The following is a 17,111-nucleotide window of genomic DNA, read 5'->3' as shown; positions in this document are numbered from 1 at the left end:
AGCAACTATTCCGCTGCGTGCAACTAAACCCTCCTGCTTCTGATCAAATGTGACCCTGTGCAGCCTCCATCACAAAGAAGGAGATCCAGGATGGAGGTGGCATCCTTTTGCCCTATTCTGTGCGTCCAACTTGAAGGGATTGCGGCGTTACAGCTCTGAGCTTGCTCTTAGGAGGTAGCCACACACCAAGGTAGTGCTGGCACACATCCTGGGCAGCCAGGTTACCAGAAAGGCTGGGAAGTGCAGCAAACTGTGCCAGCTGCTGACCCCAAGGCAGGGCAGAATCTGACTTGAAGCCTATCTAGCTAGCAACAGCAAAGGGCAGGAGAGCAGGGCAGCTAACTGAGCCCGCTGCAGGGAGCACTGCATACTTACAGTAAAAGGGCCCAGGTAGGTGACAAAGCCTGCTGCAAGCAGCACGTCCCCAGCGATGTTGTTGATCTTGTAATCCAGGTTCTCAACGGTGTCCCGCCAGCGCACCTTCTCATCAGCCAGGCTGTTTATGAGCTGTGGAATAAGATGCACGTGTGAGAGCTGCTGTGTCTGAGACTGGCTGCAGATGACTGTATGGGCTAGAGGTGCACTGCATAGCCTAAATTCTGTCCACAGCTTTGAGCAATTTGTCCTGGGCTGCTCTCAGTTGTCCCTGGAGCCCCGTAACTGGCTACGGAAGCTGTGGCACAGGGAAGATTAGCTTCATCAGCCCTAATGTGCAGCTGAGATCTGGCCAGGCAGCTCCACTCTAGCATTGCCATAAGCTGCAGGCACATAATGTTGTTGGAAGTGGCAGGCACAGAGATTTTCAGTGCTGTGCTCCTTGGCCTGAAGTCAGGCTGTCTCTTCTAAGTAGGCAGAGCTGTTCCCTACCGTATCAGCGCGGCCCAGTCTCTGCTGACATAGCTCACACTTCATCTCCAGCTCTTCCTTCTTGGCTATGCAGCTGTTGAACTTAGCTTGCAGAGCGGCAATACCACTTTCTACATCCCTCAGGCGTTGCTTAGCTTCCTCAAGGACCTGCTGAGTTGCACGCAGGTCCTCTTCTGCTTCTCGCCAGGCTTGCTGGGGAGATATACAAGGAAACAGTGATAAAGCTGTGCATGTGGTCAGGCTCCTCCCCAAAAGCCAGAGTGTCTGTCCAGCAGGAGCTGGTTTGGGGAAGGAAGGAGCTGGTGTGGGGGGGAAAAAAAAATCATACAAGTGCTAACTGGAGTTGAGATCCTTCCCTGTACAACAAAGGCTGACCTGCAGAACTCCACTGGGAGATTCTCCAAGCCCAGGAATAAAAGCAGGAGTGAGGAAGGAGTTTGTGTATAGATTCAAAAAGCCAGGAACCTGCATGAACTTACTGCTTGGGATGTGGCCCACTGGTGAACAGGAGGAAAGGTTCCTCTGCTTGCCCCAAAATAATAATACAGAAAACACTGGGTTGGAGAGGACTCAATCTGAAGCACAAATGAGATATGGGAGTGCTTCTAGAAATAGTTGCTGCTGAGTTAGGATTCAGCCCTAAGGACACAGCATCAACTCCATCTCAGTGTGTTCTAGGCTGATTTTTTCCCACTTTATTAAGCTAACAGGCTTCTGGGCTTAGTGGCTCTGTCAGGGCCCGACTGGAGTGTAGTCCTGACCTGCACACCAAAGCTGGGGACTCTCAGCACCGTGCAGAAAGGACTGTAGTCCTGTGTACCCTAACACCAAGAGCAACCTAACCACGTCGCCTCTTACCCTCTTGGGCTCCACAACCTTGGCCACAAAGTGGTACTTGTGCATGGCACGCACCCACTGGCAGATGGAGGTGCAAGCTTTGGAGACCTTGGCGATGGCAGCTGGCTGGAAGTCCTTACTGTCAATGTACGGCTGGATGGCCTTGATCACAGTGTCTGGAATGTTGTCCTGCAAGCAGTGGTGGGAGAGAAAGGAGACTGGAAGTGAGGGTGCCAGAGATCTGATGGAGTAGGGTCAGAAAAGCCTTCTCCTAGAGGCTGCAGCCTGCCCCAGGACTGTCAAGGGCATTGCACTGGAGCAAGAGAATGACACTGCTGCATGATGAGGCCTAGGAAGCGCTGCATGGGTAAATCCCTTCCTAAGCTGTACGTCAGGATTTCCATCCAGCTCTTTCAAGTGGAAAGAGCAGAGGTCCTACAGTCCAAAGTAATGAAGCCAGCTGAGCTTCCAGGCCAAACACTTCCTTATCCTCAGGTGTGGTATGGAAGGAGCTTTAAGCCTCACAGCTGTGAGCAGGATCTGTACAAGGTAATGACCAACCCCTAGTCACAGCTCTGCTCTGTTGCCACTTACCTTATCATACTTTAACAGGCTGTCCAAGAACTTCCCTGGGTCCTGGAGAAGGCCCCTGCCTGGCTCCCAGTAATCATCCACCTTGGTGCCCAGCTTCTCCCCTAATACTTTCTTGGGTTTGACTTCCTTCATGATGCAGACTGCTTCGATCACCATTTTGACACCGACGGGAGGCCGCTGCATCGCTCGTACCTTAAACCCAAATGGAGACAGTGGGTTGGCTTGGTCCTTGGTGACACAGGCTTTTCAACCTCAGCTGGGGTGGAGGAAGGATGCTTAGAGGAGGAAGAAGTATCAGAAGAGAAAGCTGATTATCAGAAAGGCTATGGAGAAAACTGAGTAGGCTGGAAAAAGCCTGCCCTAATGCTCTGTGATGGATATCTTCAGGCTGTAGATGTCCTGGCAAAGCAACCAGAGCTGTACGCCCCTGGGGAAGGGGGAAGTGCAGACGTGGGGAATGGGCAGGCTTTCTCCCTTGCTCTGTGGGCTCTCATTTACCTTGTACCCCACTCTGGGAATGCTGCAGGGCCTGCAACCCAGGAGTGGGTCTGCATCAGTTGGGGAGGGACTGGTGGAGTCCTTCTCCTCTAGCAGGCTGCTAGGAGCGTTGCTGGGGCACCTTTGAGATGACTGTGGGTGTCAGGGCTCTTTTTCTCCTGCTTTGTCCCTTCTAGTGTTGGCCATCCTTGCCATGTCCAGCCGGAGACGTTCCCAGACCTTCCTCCTGGACACAGTCAATAGAGGGGCGGAGTTTGTGAAGACACTGCAGCTGTTCTACCCACAAGCAGATACCCTCTGTGAGAAGGACTTTGACTGGCTCTTTGACTGCCCTGAGACAGAGCAGTTCCTCATGTGGTTCTGCAAAACAGTGGGAGAGGAGAATGTGCTGAGCCCAGCTGAGGTGCAGGCCTATGATGCTCTGGTGGCTGCAGGCAAGCCCATCCTGGAAGGTGATGCCCTTGAGCAGGCGTTGCAGAAGTGCCAGGAGACCCCGCGGCTCACACGGGTGATACCAGAGGCTGAGGGAACCTCTCTGGAGGCCTTGGAGCAGGAGGTCCAGGAGCTGGAGGACTATCGCGCCCATCAGCTCTGGAGGCTCAACAAGCTGCAGGTTTGGGCAGCCAGCCTGCAGCAGGAGCTGAGGTATTTGGAGGAGGGGGAGAAGGCGACAAAGGAGGCCTTGAGGAAGGCTCACGTGGAGCTGAGAGTGGAGATCTTTCGAACCACCGCTGTCCTGAACCAGCTCACTGAGCTTGCAAAGCAGCAGGTAGAGTGGGATGGGGAAGAGAGGAAAGGCCAGCAGCCAGCACTGCTGTATGAGATGGACCTCAGACCTTACATAGAGCTCGAACAACAGTTCATGGATGTGTTTGAGCACTTAATGCGGCAGGTCCTGCCTTGGAGTGCTCAGGCTCCAGAGAGCAGTGCACAGGAAGAGCTGGAGGCTACGATACACATGGACTCAGCCTGGGAAATACAGGGAGGAAGAAGAGCAACTAATTGTCCAGAGTCTGCACAGACACACCAAGGAGTGGCAGCTGAAAGCCAGGAAATCAAGGTTCAAGGCTCGAGGGCAGGACCTCCAGCAGAGGGGAGGACTGAGAGTGAGGAGCTGAGTGTGGGGGATGTGGAGGAGAAGAAAGGCGGCAGCCAGGATGCCACAGAGAGAATGGACACCAAGCAAACGGGGCTGAAAAGCCTTAGGACTAATGGAGATGAAATACTGGGCAACCGAGACCATTTCTGGATGGAGCTGAGCCAACTGGAGACAGCATATATCTGCGCTCAGATGGAGGTTATAGCCGTGTCAGCCAAAGTGGAAGGCAACTGTGCTGCGTTAAATTGGGGCCAGAAGACTCTGCAAGCTCTCAAGGAGAACAAGGTAGGATCAGCACTCCTTTCCAATCCCGTCCTTTGTAGCACAGTGTGCCTGTGCTGCAGCGCTCCTCCATCACACACTGGAGCACAGCAAATCTGCCTAGGGGCTGTGGCCAAGCTGGGCAGTGCTAGCAGTGTGCCCTGACAGTGGTCTCCCTTATCTTCCCTCACACAGCATGTAGTAGAAGCCAAGCTCCGGAGTCGAGCTGCCACATTCAAGAAGCAGCTTTACACCCTGCGCTGTGACATTGCTCAGATCCAGACCCACCAGCTGCTGCCCCAGGTGAAGGCAGCAGCCAGCCTGTTCCTCCTGCCCATCCTGCAGGAACAGCTCCGCCTGGATAACGCTCGTCTGCAGGATATTGGCCGGAGGCAGGAGGAGGCAGCTGCATGGGTGGTGAGCCAGCAAAGCCGCCTGGAGCTGCTGGAGCTCCAGCTGAAACGGGAGAGAAAGGAACTGGACCAGAAGGCTGCTTGGCTGGGAGGGATGGAAACTGCCCTGAAGAATGCCCAGGCCAAACTGCAGGCATATCATGACTGCTTCAAGGAGGCCAGCTCCTCCACGAAGGATTCTACATGCACACCGATGGAGCCCAAAGACTCCACTGCCATGCGGTAAGGATCTAAGTGTGTGTGTGCATGGGGAACAAACTACATGTGGAGGAGATGGCATGGGAGCAGGGGAGGCTTCTGGCAGACGCAAGCTACCAGGCAGTGTTCTTCTACCAGTGCTGGGCCGCTCCAACTCCTTGGTGGAGTGAAATTCTCTAGGAGATAGTATCCCTTTCTTCCTGGCTGTTTTGGGGTGATGTAGTGAGGAACAGGCTTGGAAAGGAGAATCAAGATAGAGAACAGAAGTTTTCCTAGGATGAAGTGTAGAGGCACATCTTCAGCTGTCCTCTCCCTGTCACACCACAGCCACTGGCATCCCACTCCCATAGCACACACTGTCCCTGAGCCCTTAGTACTGTCAGATGTTCACATCTCTGGTTGCCTTCTCTCTTGCAGGCTCTGGGATGTGCTGATGGGGCAAGATCAGGATGAGCATCAAGCCTGCAGCTACAAGGCCATCGCAGCTCGTAGCTCCCAGCTGGTGCAGGAACAGAGGGAGCTGGAAACACAGCTGGCAGCTTCTATATCCCAGCACACTGACCTGGAGTCCACCATAGAGGAGCTCTACTGGCAGCTGTACAACAACTCCAACCAGCTGCAGCTTTGCTCTCCAGTAAGCAAGGAGCTCTGACTGTCCCCCTGCTCCATTAGGGTTGCACAGTAGGCAATCCTCCTGGATGCATGCTGGGGGGTGCTTAATGCGTCTCACCCTAAAGAGGGAGAAGAGGCTGGCCTGATCCTGGGTACCAAAAGCTACCCAGAGGGGCAGGAGCTGGCTGGCTGAGGGACAAAGGTGGCTAAAAGTGATGGTATGTGCCCCAAACTACAGATTAAGGTGACAAGGTGGCCCAGCAAGCCACATCTGTTCAGAGAATCCTTGAGGTGGATATATGTGGAAGCCAGGGTCAGAGGCAGAAGTTTGTTTCTGGTGGACTGAGCTGTTAATATCCTGTGTGTTTTAATGCATTTGGTTTCTGCCCTTCAGGAGACTGCTGAACTGATGCAGCAACTGGTCACCATGCAGGACGTTCTCCACCAAAATCTGACAGAACTCCTGAGTGACTTGAAGGTCAAGCGCAGGTCTCTGCAGGACCCCATCCTGCAGGCAGAGCGCAACCTCTACATTTATTTCTTCTGCAATGAGGAGCGGCTGAGAGAGGTGGTGGAAGAGAAGGAGAAGCAGGTGTTGTCTGCCTCCAAGTGACTACCAATGGAGTTGCCTATGCAAAAGAGTAGGTCAAAAAGATGTTTTCTCTTTGCTGTGCAAGTGGTGTTCTCCTCTGGTTGGGATAAGCCATTGATCTTGGACTGGGAGAGATCCCTGGTGGCCCTGGTTCCAGTGGCAGGTTATGGTCATGGGCAGTAGTTAAGCTTGAAATAAGCACGGAACTCATTCCTTAAGTGGAGAGTTTCTGAAAGCCCCTGGGAGTTTTAGATGATGTGTAAGAAGCTGAAGCACTTTGTGAGTTGGTATTTGGAAGCCTTGTAGGGCTGTCATGGCAGAAAGTCTCCTGACTCTACAAGGGAATGGATGGGTGCTGCCTGCATCTTTCCCCACCTTGGGGAAAGGAGTTGTGCATGTTTTGGGGGAAATAAAAAAGCTTGTTCACAATGGCAGAAGAATGAGTCTGTCCATCCCCTCCATAGCTGTCACACCCTGTGCAGTAGGAACTCCTACTCTGTATCTACTGTCACAACCCTTTGCTGAGGACCCTCTATCTGTAGCTGCTGCTTGCTGAGGTTTCTCCCTTAGTTATGGGTATGGGCTGCGACATTTCCTACTGTAGACTCAGGGCCACCTTTTACTCTGAGAAATCTATTTCAAGCCAGTTTCCTTGAAGTCAGCCCACCTGACCCTTGCCTCTTCTCCTCTGCCTGGTAGTAGATCCCCTTTCCAAAGAGCTTGCTGGCTAGGTGTGCCACTAGATCTACGTCCCTGCCATGCAGTCAACACTCAGGGTCACATCATGACATTGCTTGTCCCCATGGGCAAGGACAGCACTATAGCTGACTACAGTATGACTCTCTGCAGGACAGAAGTGAAGAAGAGGTGGCTGGTAGAGGATGTGCAGGTGGACAGTTAGCCCACCACATGAGCCCAGGGGATGGAGGTGCTGGAAAAGGCTGTGGGTCGTGCAAGCTTATAGAAGATGAATTGCAGCAAAGTGCAGTTCAGCTCAGCTGTAGCAGATTAAGGACAAAGTCTTGCTGTCCTTCCTGCCCCTCAGAAACACTCGCTACCACAACACCCACCTATGCCACCATCCCCCCCTAAGCTTACCTCAGTAACATCATTCTTTTTGAGGTTCCTCAGGCTGGCCAGAGCAGCATCTAGGGCAGGAAGGGCTTCAGCCAGGTCCTTCTGAGCATCATCTGCAATGGCTTGGGCTCTCTGGGCTTTTGCATTGGCCTTCATCTCCTCAGCCTGAACAGCAGTTCTTGTCTCTTCAGCAACAGCTGTGTCCACCTGCAGCAGCAGAGACAGCCTCAGAAGCACTGCTGGCCCCAGAGCATCTATTTGCTGCTCTGCATTGCTAGGTAAGGATCACAGCAGTCCTAATAACCATGATTTTTCTTCTAGCATGCACATGCTGCTCTATCATACTAGCAAGAGATTGTAGAGTCGGTCCCTAAGCTCCAGCTCTTGCTGCCCTGGAACACTGTTAGCCCAGTAGGAACTAGCAGCTCTACCTATTTCTCCAGTTAGCTCAGGGAGTGGATGTGACAGCAAATGTACAGGGAGATGGAGAAATAAGACGTACTGAGTTTTGCCTCTACAACTATCACTCTGTCTGCCCTTAAGTATTAAAACACTACCAGGAGGTGCAAAGGACACGTGGAATGTAGCCAAACCTTGTTTTGTGAGTGGATCAGGCCACCTCTAGGAAGCTGTGTGAGAGAAGAGAGTGTGCAGACTCTCTCTGCTCAGCATGCAGAGCTGTATGGTGTTTATGTCTCAATCTAGCCACGCCACAGTGAGAGATGGGCAGGGAGGAACTTGAGGAGGGAAGAAAGAGATCCCTTTTCTACAGCAGGAGCCCCTGAGCCTTAGGCTGGCAGGGCAGGCTGGATCAATGTCCAGAGATATGGTGGGATGTGTGGGAAAGAGCCCTTTTGGCAGCAGCTGTCTGGCCTTAAAGCTGCCTCAGGCTACCTGAGGACTGAGATAGTAATAGTCTGTATGTATGAGGAGCTTATCCAGTAAGGAAAAGGAGCTGGCAGCTTGACTTCCTCCTTCAGTGGGCTGTGGCTTCAGACAGGAGCATGCGAGCTGTTGCCAGCTAGCAGGGTGGGGGGGTCCCCAGCAGAAGGCTTCTCCCTGGCAGAGCTGCTCTGTGTAAATACCTAATGTACTTAACTAATCTGGGGCTCTTGTACTATCAGATAAAGCAAGATTCCTTGCAAGTTCTGCGAGGCCTCCCCACACTCTGTGTCCAGTCTGAGCAGTCAGATGTGGAAATATGGAAATCGTGGGGCTGTCCAGCAACAGTACCTGCAGCTGCTCCATGGTTGCCAGCGTGTCCTTGGCTGCCTGTGCCAGGAGAGGGCGGGAAGACTCCAGCTCTTCCTGCATCCTCGCTACATCCTCTGCTGTTTGCAGGAGCTGTGGGAGCAGAGTAGAGTGAGAGCCCCAGGGAAGGTATGTGTTGCCCTAGTAGGTGTTCCTTGCCTGGTGGCAGGCTGTATGATGACCACTGCCCTGGTCCCTAATCAATCCAAGTCTAATGCCATGGTGTGCTTAGACAGGACTGTCTAATGGTTCCTGTGTCACAGGTGAGAGGTTAGTGAGTGGTTGTCACATGCATGATGTCCCAGAGACAGCCTTCCTCTGGGGTCAGCTCTGCTACTGCCTGCTCCAATCCATCCTAACTGACTGCTGGTTCACAGTGTTTGGATTAGGGACCTCCAAACCCACTTTTTCTATCTGAGGTATTTAAGTGTGTCTTATAATCCCAACCCAGTCTCATGCTAGGCATGCATTACTGTCTATAAAGAAGTACTAGCTGTGCTCTGAACATGTCTAGCATGGGAAACATTAGCTTGAGGCTGTTGTTCCCAAGCTGCAGCCTGCAGGCACTTTCAGTACACAAGCTCCTGGCAGTCAGGCAGCAGAAGCATGTTGTTGTTATAAGGCTTTCAATTAAAAGATTAATAAGGAAGTTCCTGGGAGATGAGCTATAGAGAACTCAATGGTACCCAAAGTACAGGGACCGTTATTGCTTTTAGCACTGTTGCAGACTCAAACCTATGGGAGGTCTGGGCCCAGTAGAACGCATCGTGATCATCTGCTGTAGCATGAGCTTTTTCCTGTTAACCAGCTCTGTGTGGCACATCTCTGCAGCTATAAAAACAAGGCTCACAGCAATGGTTGTGAGGGACAGACCTTGTCCAGGCCTCCTTCCATCCTGTTTTTGGCCGTCTTCAGTTCCTGTTTCTTTTTTCCAATCAAGGAACAGAAGATGCTGAGGAAGTCGAGGTAGCTCTTGGGGGTGACATAATTGTGTCTGGCCAGCTCAGCCAGGTACACTTGGCACATCCTTGCCACGCTCTGGTGGATTTCTACACACATTTGAATCTATAAGAAAGGGGAAAAAAAAATTATTCACTACTGCATGATAAGCAAGTCTATAGAGTGTGTGCAGAGAGCACAGGGGGTGGGCTTATGCCTATGAATACACTCGCAGCAAAGCTTGTATGTGCATGTGGGCTACAGTGCCACAGAGGGTAAGAAATGAACTTGGTATTTCAAGGCATCTAACTGGTGCTGGATTTAAATGAACCAATTATCAAATATTACTGCTCCAGGATGGGACCTTTCTGCAGGTGTCCTGCATCTGTTGCCTACGTGCAGCTGGAGATGAAGCACACGATCACACAAGAGCTGTGCTTTGTGTGGCACCTACCATCCCATCAACAGTATCGGCACTGGCACCAAGATGTGGGTTCTCGTGCAAGAAGGAAAAGGCAACACATTGCAGGGCTTCAGTAGGCCACTCACTGAACCAGTCAATGGTACAGCAGTTCACGAGAGAGGGAAACTGTCTCAAGCGTGCACGGAACACTTCTCCAATAGGGCTGGATGGAAAGGCATGGAGAAAAGAAATGTTACAACTAATTATAGATACGAGGATAAAGAAGCTTTCCTACTTGCCTAGAGCAATCCTTAACTCCTACAGTGCAATAAGGAAGGGAGTATACCTGAGGAAAAGAAGAAAGAATGAAGGAGAAAGGGAGTGAAAATTGAGGCAGTGTTTCACATGTTCTAAGGTGCAGGTCACAGATGATGTCTGGGTATATTCTGGAAGGATCAAGATGGTGGTGATGTTTTCTGGTCCCTCCCTAGAGAGCACACCGAGGAGGTAAGAAATAATCATGATCTGAAGTCCACACCAAGAGATGGACTGCAGAGATCATGTCACCAGACTGAACTGATGGCACTGATTCTCCTATGTGTATACGCGCTGAGACTGCACTGCACTTTCATGCAGCCCTTCTGCAAGCTTGAATTTAATCTGAATCTTAAACTTCTCAAACTCCATCTTAAAACCAGCAAATTATAAAAAGAAAAAAATATTAACTCCTTGGAGAAGGTGATAGGCAAACCCTACTTCTCTTCCAAAGCTGAGAAACAAAGATCCTGTGAGGAAGGGAGACGCAAGGCAAAGCACAACAAAGGAATAATTAACATAGTACAGTCCTACCCTTGAGCTATACCTCATGCACAGGACCATGTGGATATTGCTGCGAACCCGGCCCGTGTATGCAGCCATCAGGTTGGCCTTGGTGGGCTGCTGCCCTAGCTCTCGCACAACAGGCTTCATGGCTGTCATGATCTGTTCTTGATCATCTGGGCTGTAAATGTTGGGAATGTCACCAGAGTTGAGCAGGTTGTTGATATCCTCAAGGAAGGACTCGTTTTTAATCTAAGTAGATGAGGTGGGGGAGAGAAAAGGCATTTTCATAAGTCGTAAGAGAGTCAGGTCTCCATATGCCATAAGCAAACTTTTAGACAAACACAACCCTCAGCCTCTGCTATAAGAAATTCTTTCTATGATCACTGGGCTCCAGCAAAGGATATTCACATCTCAGGGCCTGCATTTGCAATTGAACAGCCGTATTCAGCCATTTCAGAGGTGGAGATGTCTGGGAACAAGCCTTCCTTCTGCTCATTCATTATCTCCTTACAGATAAATTATGCTTGGGGTTTTGCTCCATGCCCTGCAGTGATTCTGTGACCAGACCCCAGTCAGCAGAGTGCTCCAGGTCATTGTTTCTCTATCACAGCAGAACACTTCACTGTTAGGATAAAGATCATTGACATAAGAGGGAGAGTAATTGTAGGGACGTGTCACAGTCTGTGGGATGATCTCCCTCGGGAGCTGCACTCACCTCTCCGCCCTTGCTAAATCAGAAAAACACAGCATCCATCTACTTGTCTAAATGTACCCTCCCATGCCCCCACCCTTCTCCCACATATGCTTCTCACTGCAGGGAAAAGGATGAGCGAACAAGCAGCATCTGACAGATGCTCATCTCTCTGCTTAGGGCACTGCTTGAAGCGACCTGGTTCCTATGATAACCATGGCAATATAAAAGCCTATGGGAAATATAACCACAAATCCCAGAAGTTAGCTTAGTCTACAGTTACAGTTTACAGTAACAAGCCAGTATTATCTTGTATCAAGCTCCTCCATCCTCAGGGAAAATTCCTGAACTTAAAGATGTGATCCTGACTCCTTACTAAAGTAGTTGACCATGCTAACAGTCCCATACCTGTGTGTCCACAAAGAGGAATGTCTTGGGTACGCTTTCAAGGCCTGCCTTCATCATGATCTTCCTCACGTCATCTCGCCATTCGGTCACACCATAGTTTTTGGACAATTCAATCTGGAAACACTCATATTCTGCCCTAAAGGGAAGAGAAGCCTGTGAAATTACATCCAATGAAACTGTCTTCTTTTGTGCATCCCGAGTGCGCGTTCTGGACACAGGGGAGAAGCAAGTTGTTCTCCTGCAGAGTCTTGAGCACACCTCTGTCCTTGGGCACGTTTAGCCATCAACCCAATAATATGCTTCACTCACAGCAGCAATACCTGAGCTAGCTAGGGAAGTAAAGTATAACTCCATTAGCCAACAGTGTCACACTGTATGTACCCAAGTGCAACTCCTTACACAGTGCCTTAGAGTACAAAAGGGAGCAATTCACCATGGTTTTTTTTTGTGTGATGCTACACTTCGCACCTGGTTTTGCCATGGAATTGTGGCTGTGTTTTTGAGGACCACATTCTGTACTCAGGACTGGAAGAACTTGCTTCCCCAGCCCATTTTTCTGCCTCTTCACATTTCCCCCTCGAGGCCCTTTGGCTCCCAAGACTCACAGATCCCACACGGCAGGCTGTCAGTGTCACTTGGTTACTTGTCATTGGTGATTCTTGTCTTTATCATCCTGCTGCCCATCTCCCAGGAAGGAGCCCTCATCTCTGCCACAGCCACGCTGAGTGCTGCACAGGACATTGAGCTGATGCGGGCTGGATTACATTTGTTCATTCACTGCATGCACACAGCAGCAACCCAACTACTAGCAAACAAGAGCCCAACTTTTCTAGTGCAGATGTACTCATTAACTTGAGCCCTCGCTCTTGAGTGTTAAACCTAAAGAGTCAGCAACCACAGAAATGCAAGCGGTAGCAGGAAGGGCAGGAAAAGAGAATCTCTGGAGGCTGCCCCCATGGAGCTGCTCTACTTTATGTGTACAGGAGAACATCACTTACATGTGAGATGCCAGCCTGGTGAGAGACTGCCTCCCACTCCCCCCAACACCCAGGAGAAGAGCATTCCCTGGGGCCTGCCGCAGGATCCGGCTGATTCGGCAGATATGCTGCATTGCATCCATGAAAAGCTCCAGCTTCAGCTCTGTCGTGTTGGTTTGATTGTACTCTTCCAGGTAATCCTCAAGCACATCCTTCAGCTAGGGGCAGAAACAGAGTTATGGCCAAGAGTGACAAGCAGTTGTGAGGAGGTGTAACTGTAATTGTGCATAAGCACAGATAGCCATCTGGGAGGGCAGAGCTTGGTGCTCACTTGGTCCTAGGAGCAGCTACTTCTCTCAGCTGCTGCCTAGGAGCTACCTGCAGGGAGGTGATGGCTCTGTTTGCTCTATATTCCTATAAGAACTGCCACGCGATTGGGCCGAATTTAGCTGATGGTGACAGCAGCAGTTGCTGAATGGAGACCTTAAAGTAACTCAGGTAAGTCACTAAGGTCTGCTGACCCTGGTGATGCTGTTTGCCTGGAAAAGCAGCAAGGCATGCTTCAAAATAAAATAGCTTATGGCTGCCTGACCTGTGCTGTTCCAGGGTGCGCATTTGAGAGGGCCTCCCGGTTCTAAAGCTGACTCCTGCTTGCTGAATCCTAAGGTCAGGGTGCTGAAAGGGCAGGTGCTAGAAGAAAACTTTGCTGGCCATAAGTAGAGAAGGTAGACTGGCACAGAACTGCACTTCTTTTGTGGACCAACCACTGCACAAGAAAATTACATGATCTTCTGACTTTGCCAGAGCTCTACTCAACAGCATGCTCAGTCCAGAGCAGATGAGACACAAAGATGTTCAGGATTCGGTCCCACCCCCTCAGGATTCTCACTGTAAACCTGGCCAAGTAACAGCAGCTACAATTGCTGCAGTGCTGAGGTCCCTGCCTAGGTGATCTGTGCATCAGGGGACTGTGCAGCAGCTTGGTAAGTCTGCCTGCCTCAGCTGTGCTCGCCTCAGTGGGGGACAGGCCTAGCTACTTTGCAAAAAGGATTGGGAAGCTCCGTTAATTACCAGTCCTTGTCACACAGCTATCACAAGAGGGGAGATGACAGGATAATCATCTGTTTCTGATAACGAGTGCAAAACGCACTGCTCATTGCCTCTGCTTAATTATCACTACCAAAGCACTCACAGTATCTTTTCCAACAGGGAATCTGGCAATAACATTAATTAGTTGCAAAGGTCAATTGTGAAGGCTTTAATGGCAAATGTAGTATTGTTTGGGGGTAATGTGCCATTTCTCTTCAGCAAATTTCACTTTTCATTCCTGAGTATGGCTTATTCAGGGGACTTGGCATAGCAGACAGCCCCCAGGATGACAATACAGAGACAGCTTGTTCCACCTCAACTTCCCATCCGTAGCAAATGCAACCGCTGCCTGTATCTGGAGCAGAATTTCACATGAGAGCCCTGAGTAAGTCTGTGACTCCAGATACCTTCAGTTCAAGCAGCCCCACGGTTATTATTAACTCTTTTCTTTTTTTTTTTGCAGAAGACTTGGAAGATACGAACATAATTCATAGCGTCGTGATCCTCAAGATCCTTACCTTGTCCTGGCTGTCAATTTCTTCATACAGTTTCATAGGGGCCTCTGGTTCCATGAAGTCCCCAAACAGAACTGGCTGGGAAGGCACAACCTCCTCAAAAGTGGTGCCTAGTTCCTCCATCATACTTTTCATCAGGTTGTCAAACCAGGTCCGGTCCTCCTTGGTGACCAGGCGATCACAGAAGACTCGGCAGCTCTCATGGTACCACAGTCTCAGCAGGTGGTGTTTGTCCTGGTAGGAAATCCCAGCAAATGTCCCCATGAAAGAAGCAAAGAAGTGTTATGAGCCTCTCAGTCAGGAAGGCTGGCTCCCATCAAACATGTGGCCAGCCCCGCTCCTGCTTCAAAGCAACTGGAGCAGAGAAAGAACTGGGAGGAGGAAGCCGCATTCCCTTCCCTCAAAGCAACTCTTGTCAAAACAGCTGCTTGGCAGAGAGCTCATTACAGCTGCAGTTAATACCCTCTCTATTTATCCTAATGCCAAGGTTTCTTGGAGAGATCTAAATTTCATGGTGTTTGTCCTTATCCTTCCCTCAGTATGACTTAAACTGTTTTCACAAGTTCTTGCATTTTCTGCAAAGATCCTCCTATTCAGGTGTGGCACACATTGGGTCCCCAAGTACTTCCTGTACTGAGTCAATCCTACAGACTAGGCTGTACTTACAGAGCACGGCTCTCAGGAACCTGTCCTGAAGAGACATAAGCCTCTAGTAGCATGAGATGGTAACAGGACGATACCTCTGCCCCCCCATGGCCCCCCAGGGCTGCGTCCAGCCCTACAGGAGTGAATGGCATTGACTCTCTGCGGCCACACACCTGACAGATTCCACAACAAGGACTAAATTCATTAGCAGTATGAAAATGCTACTTCAGCGGTAAAGTGAGGTGTGAGCTGGAACATTTCTGGCCTTCCCCTGGGTGGCATGGTTGTGCTGATGGCTGATGGGAGGACTGACCTTGATATTGCCGGGCTGAGCCATGAGCATGCCCTGGAACACCTTGGAGAGGTCTCTCAGGTTAAAGGTGTAATGTGACTTCGTCGGTGTGGGCAACAGCTGGGATGTGATGGTCAAATACACGTAGATAGTGGCATCAACCAGGGGCTCATTCAAATCTTTGAGTGCAACTGCTCCGGCTGCAGAGACAGAAGACAGAGAGCATGCCAAGATGCCAGCTCTGGGACAAGAAAGTCCTAGCAGTGCAGACAGGTGGCACTGAGCAGCAGAGGTGTTGCCAGGATTTGGCCAAGAGAATGCACTTTTTTCCCCCTAGTTTCCTAATAAGGACATTGTGTGGGGCCCTGAACAATTCCCAGCTCACTGTAATTAGAGAGTTTGCCAGCGAGTTCCCTTCCCGAAGAGGATCAGATCTGAGGAGGGCAGAATGCATCACAACAATTCTGCAGTCTTAAGAGTACGTGTACTCCACAGGAAAAAGAGATACTGCCAGGCTGGTCATTGGTACTTGAAATACTCAGGTATTCCTCCTCTCTTCCTGTACCCCCTCAGCGAAGCCTCAGCTTCTTTTTAATCTATAAGGTACCCTCTTCACTAAACCACCTGGCAAATCATTGAGCTCAGCAAATGTGAAGTCTCTGAGGAATGACTGAGGGATGACTTGTTATGTAAGAGTCAATGGCAAAATTTAAACGCAGCTGCCAGTTTCAGAGTACAGAATACTTTTCTTAATTCTAATCAAGATCATTACCAACACTCCTGAGCATGTAGAGCCCTGTGACACACTGGCATTTCGCACTTTTTTTTTTTTTTTTTGCATTATTTCCAAAATTTGTTAATTCTCTTTTAAATTACAGCTAAATGCTTCACTGTGTCCCTGAGCTCATAGTCAGGTACTGGCACCTGTGAATACTGCAAGCACTGAAGCTCTGCTTTGCCTTTCTCATAGCCCACTATTCTCACTCCTTCCTTCTGCCAGATTTGCAGAGGAGAGCACATTTGCAAAGATGATCCTAAATTCCCACCCTGTCAAATACAAGAGGAACTTATTTCACTTCAGATGAGCCCTTTTTTTTTCATGGATGGCTGTAGTACCATGATCAGATTCTCCCTGCTCAGCTGTCCACAGACTGCAACAGATGGGGAGTAACAGAAGGCCTAGCTTCTGCAGAAGGCTGTTGTCTGGGCAAGTGTCTGCCTGCAGAAGGCACAGGTAAACTGTGCACATGCTGTGCCCACCAGCCTGTTCAGTCTCTCTTGCACCTTTTTGCTCTTACTTACGCACTGGATCTCTATAACTTCTTTCTCCTAGGAGGCCAGCTAGGAAACAAAGAGAGAAAACATGAGTTACTGCTTTGCTTGTGGAGGTGAAGGATATCTGCACCATCTATCACAAACAAAATTCTCTTTATTAACACTAATAAAACCTCCAGTCATTGGGTTGACTTGGGATATGAGGAGGAGGCAGTTGTCTGCTGAACTCACCCATCCAGCTGCCAAGGATGTTGGAGAAGATGGTCTTCTTGCTGCTGTCGTCCATCTCCGTGAAGGAGAGGTAATTGAAATGACGTGTGAGGCGTGGAGTAACAGCATTCCTTCCCCCTCCAGGAGGTCCCATGGCACAGACAAAATTAATATCCACCAGCTTCTTAAAAGCACCTTGAGGAGTGTGAAAGCAGGACTGAATGCTGAGCTGAAACCAAAAAACCCTAGCCACAAATCTCCCCAGAAAGCATGCATATCTATCAACGGGCCAACTCCTGCCAGGGGTGCTGGGCCAAGATCTGGGTCGTACCGATCTGCTTCCTGTCGTACCAGCCCTGGTGGTCCATCCACTGCCGCAGCAGCTCGATGGGTGGCTGTGCACCATACGTCTCTAGCAGGGGCATGTTCAAGTCATCAATAAAAAATATGAAGTACCGCCCAACTGGAGGCCCGAACACACCCTTCCGCCTGTAAGGACAGAGGACACAGGACTTGCAAAGGCACTCCTAACTCAACTCCAAAGCA

General features: G+C 50.2%; 1 protein-coding gene across 5 annotated transcripts in view; it reads right to left on the bottom strand.

The window, feature by feature from the left end:
• Positions 1–17,111, bottom strand: part of DNAH1 (dynein axonemal heavy chain 1) — a 77,452-nt gene that overhangs the window by 11,175 nt on the left and 49,166 nt on the right. For all 5 annotated transcript variants that reach the window (XM_021409545.1, XM_021409543.1, XM_021409547.1 and 2 more), the window contains 16 exons: positions 16,897–17,054; positions 16,587–16,760; positions 16,383–16,421; positions 15,102–15,280; positions 14,147–14,377; positions 12,561–12,757; positions 11,563–11,698; positions 10,504–10,712; positions 9,693–9,864; positions 9,173–9,364; positions 8,282–8,392; positions 7,070–7,255; positions 2,299–2,490; positions 1,726–1,893; positions 868–1,059; positions 376–507 (listed from right to left, as the gene is read on the bottom strand). In XM_021409545.1, the coding sequence (XP_021265220.1) occupies positions 376–507; positions 868–1,059; positions 1,726–1,893; positions 2,299–2,490; positions 7,070–7,255; positions 8,282–8,392; positions 9,173–9,364; positions 9,693–9,864; positions 10,504–10,712; positions 11,563–11,698; positions 12,561–12,757; positions 14,147–14,377; positions 15,102–15,280; positions 16,383–16,421; positions 16,587–16,760; positions 16,897–17,054 (2,668 nt within the window). The remainder of the gene's footprint in view (positions 1–375; positions 508–867; positions 1,060–1,725; positions 1,894–2,298; positions 2,491–7,069; positions 7,256–8,281; positions 8,393–9,172; positions 9,365–9,692; positions 9,865–10,503; positions 10,713–11,562; positions 11,699–12,560; positions 12,758–14,146; positions 14,378–15,101; positions 15,281–16,382; positions 16,422–16,586; positions 16,761–16,896; positions 17,055–17,111) is intronic.

This window comes from Numida meleagris, chromosome 11 (genome assembly GCF_002078875.1).
Source record: "Numida meleagris isolate 19003 breed g44 Domestic line chromosome 11, NumMel1.0, whole genome shotgun sequence".
In the NCBI taxonomy this organism is placed as follows: domain Eukaryota; kingdom Metazoa; phylum Chordata; class Aves; order Galliformes; family Numididae; genus Numida; species Numida meleagris.
This window is presented reverse-complemented; position numbering and strand designations above follow the sequence as displayed.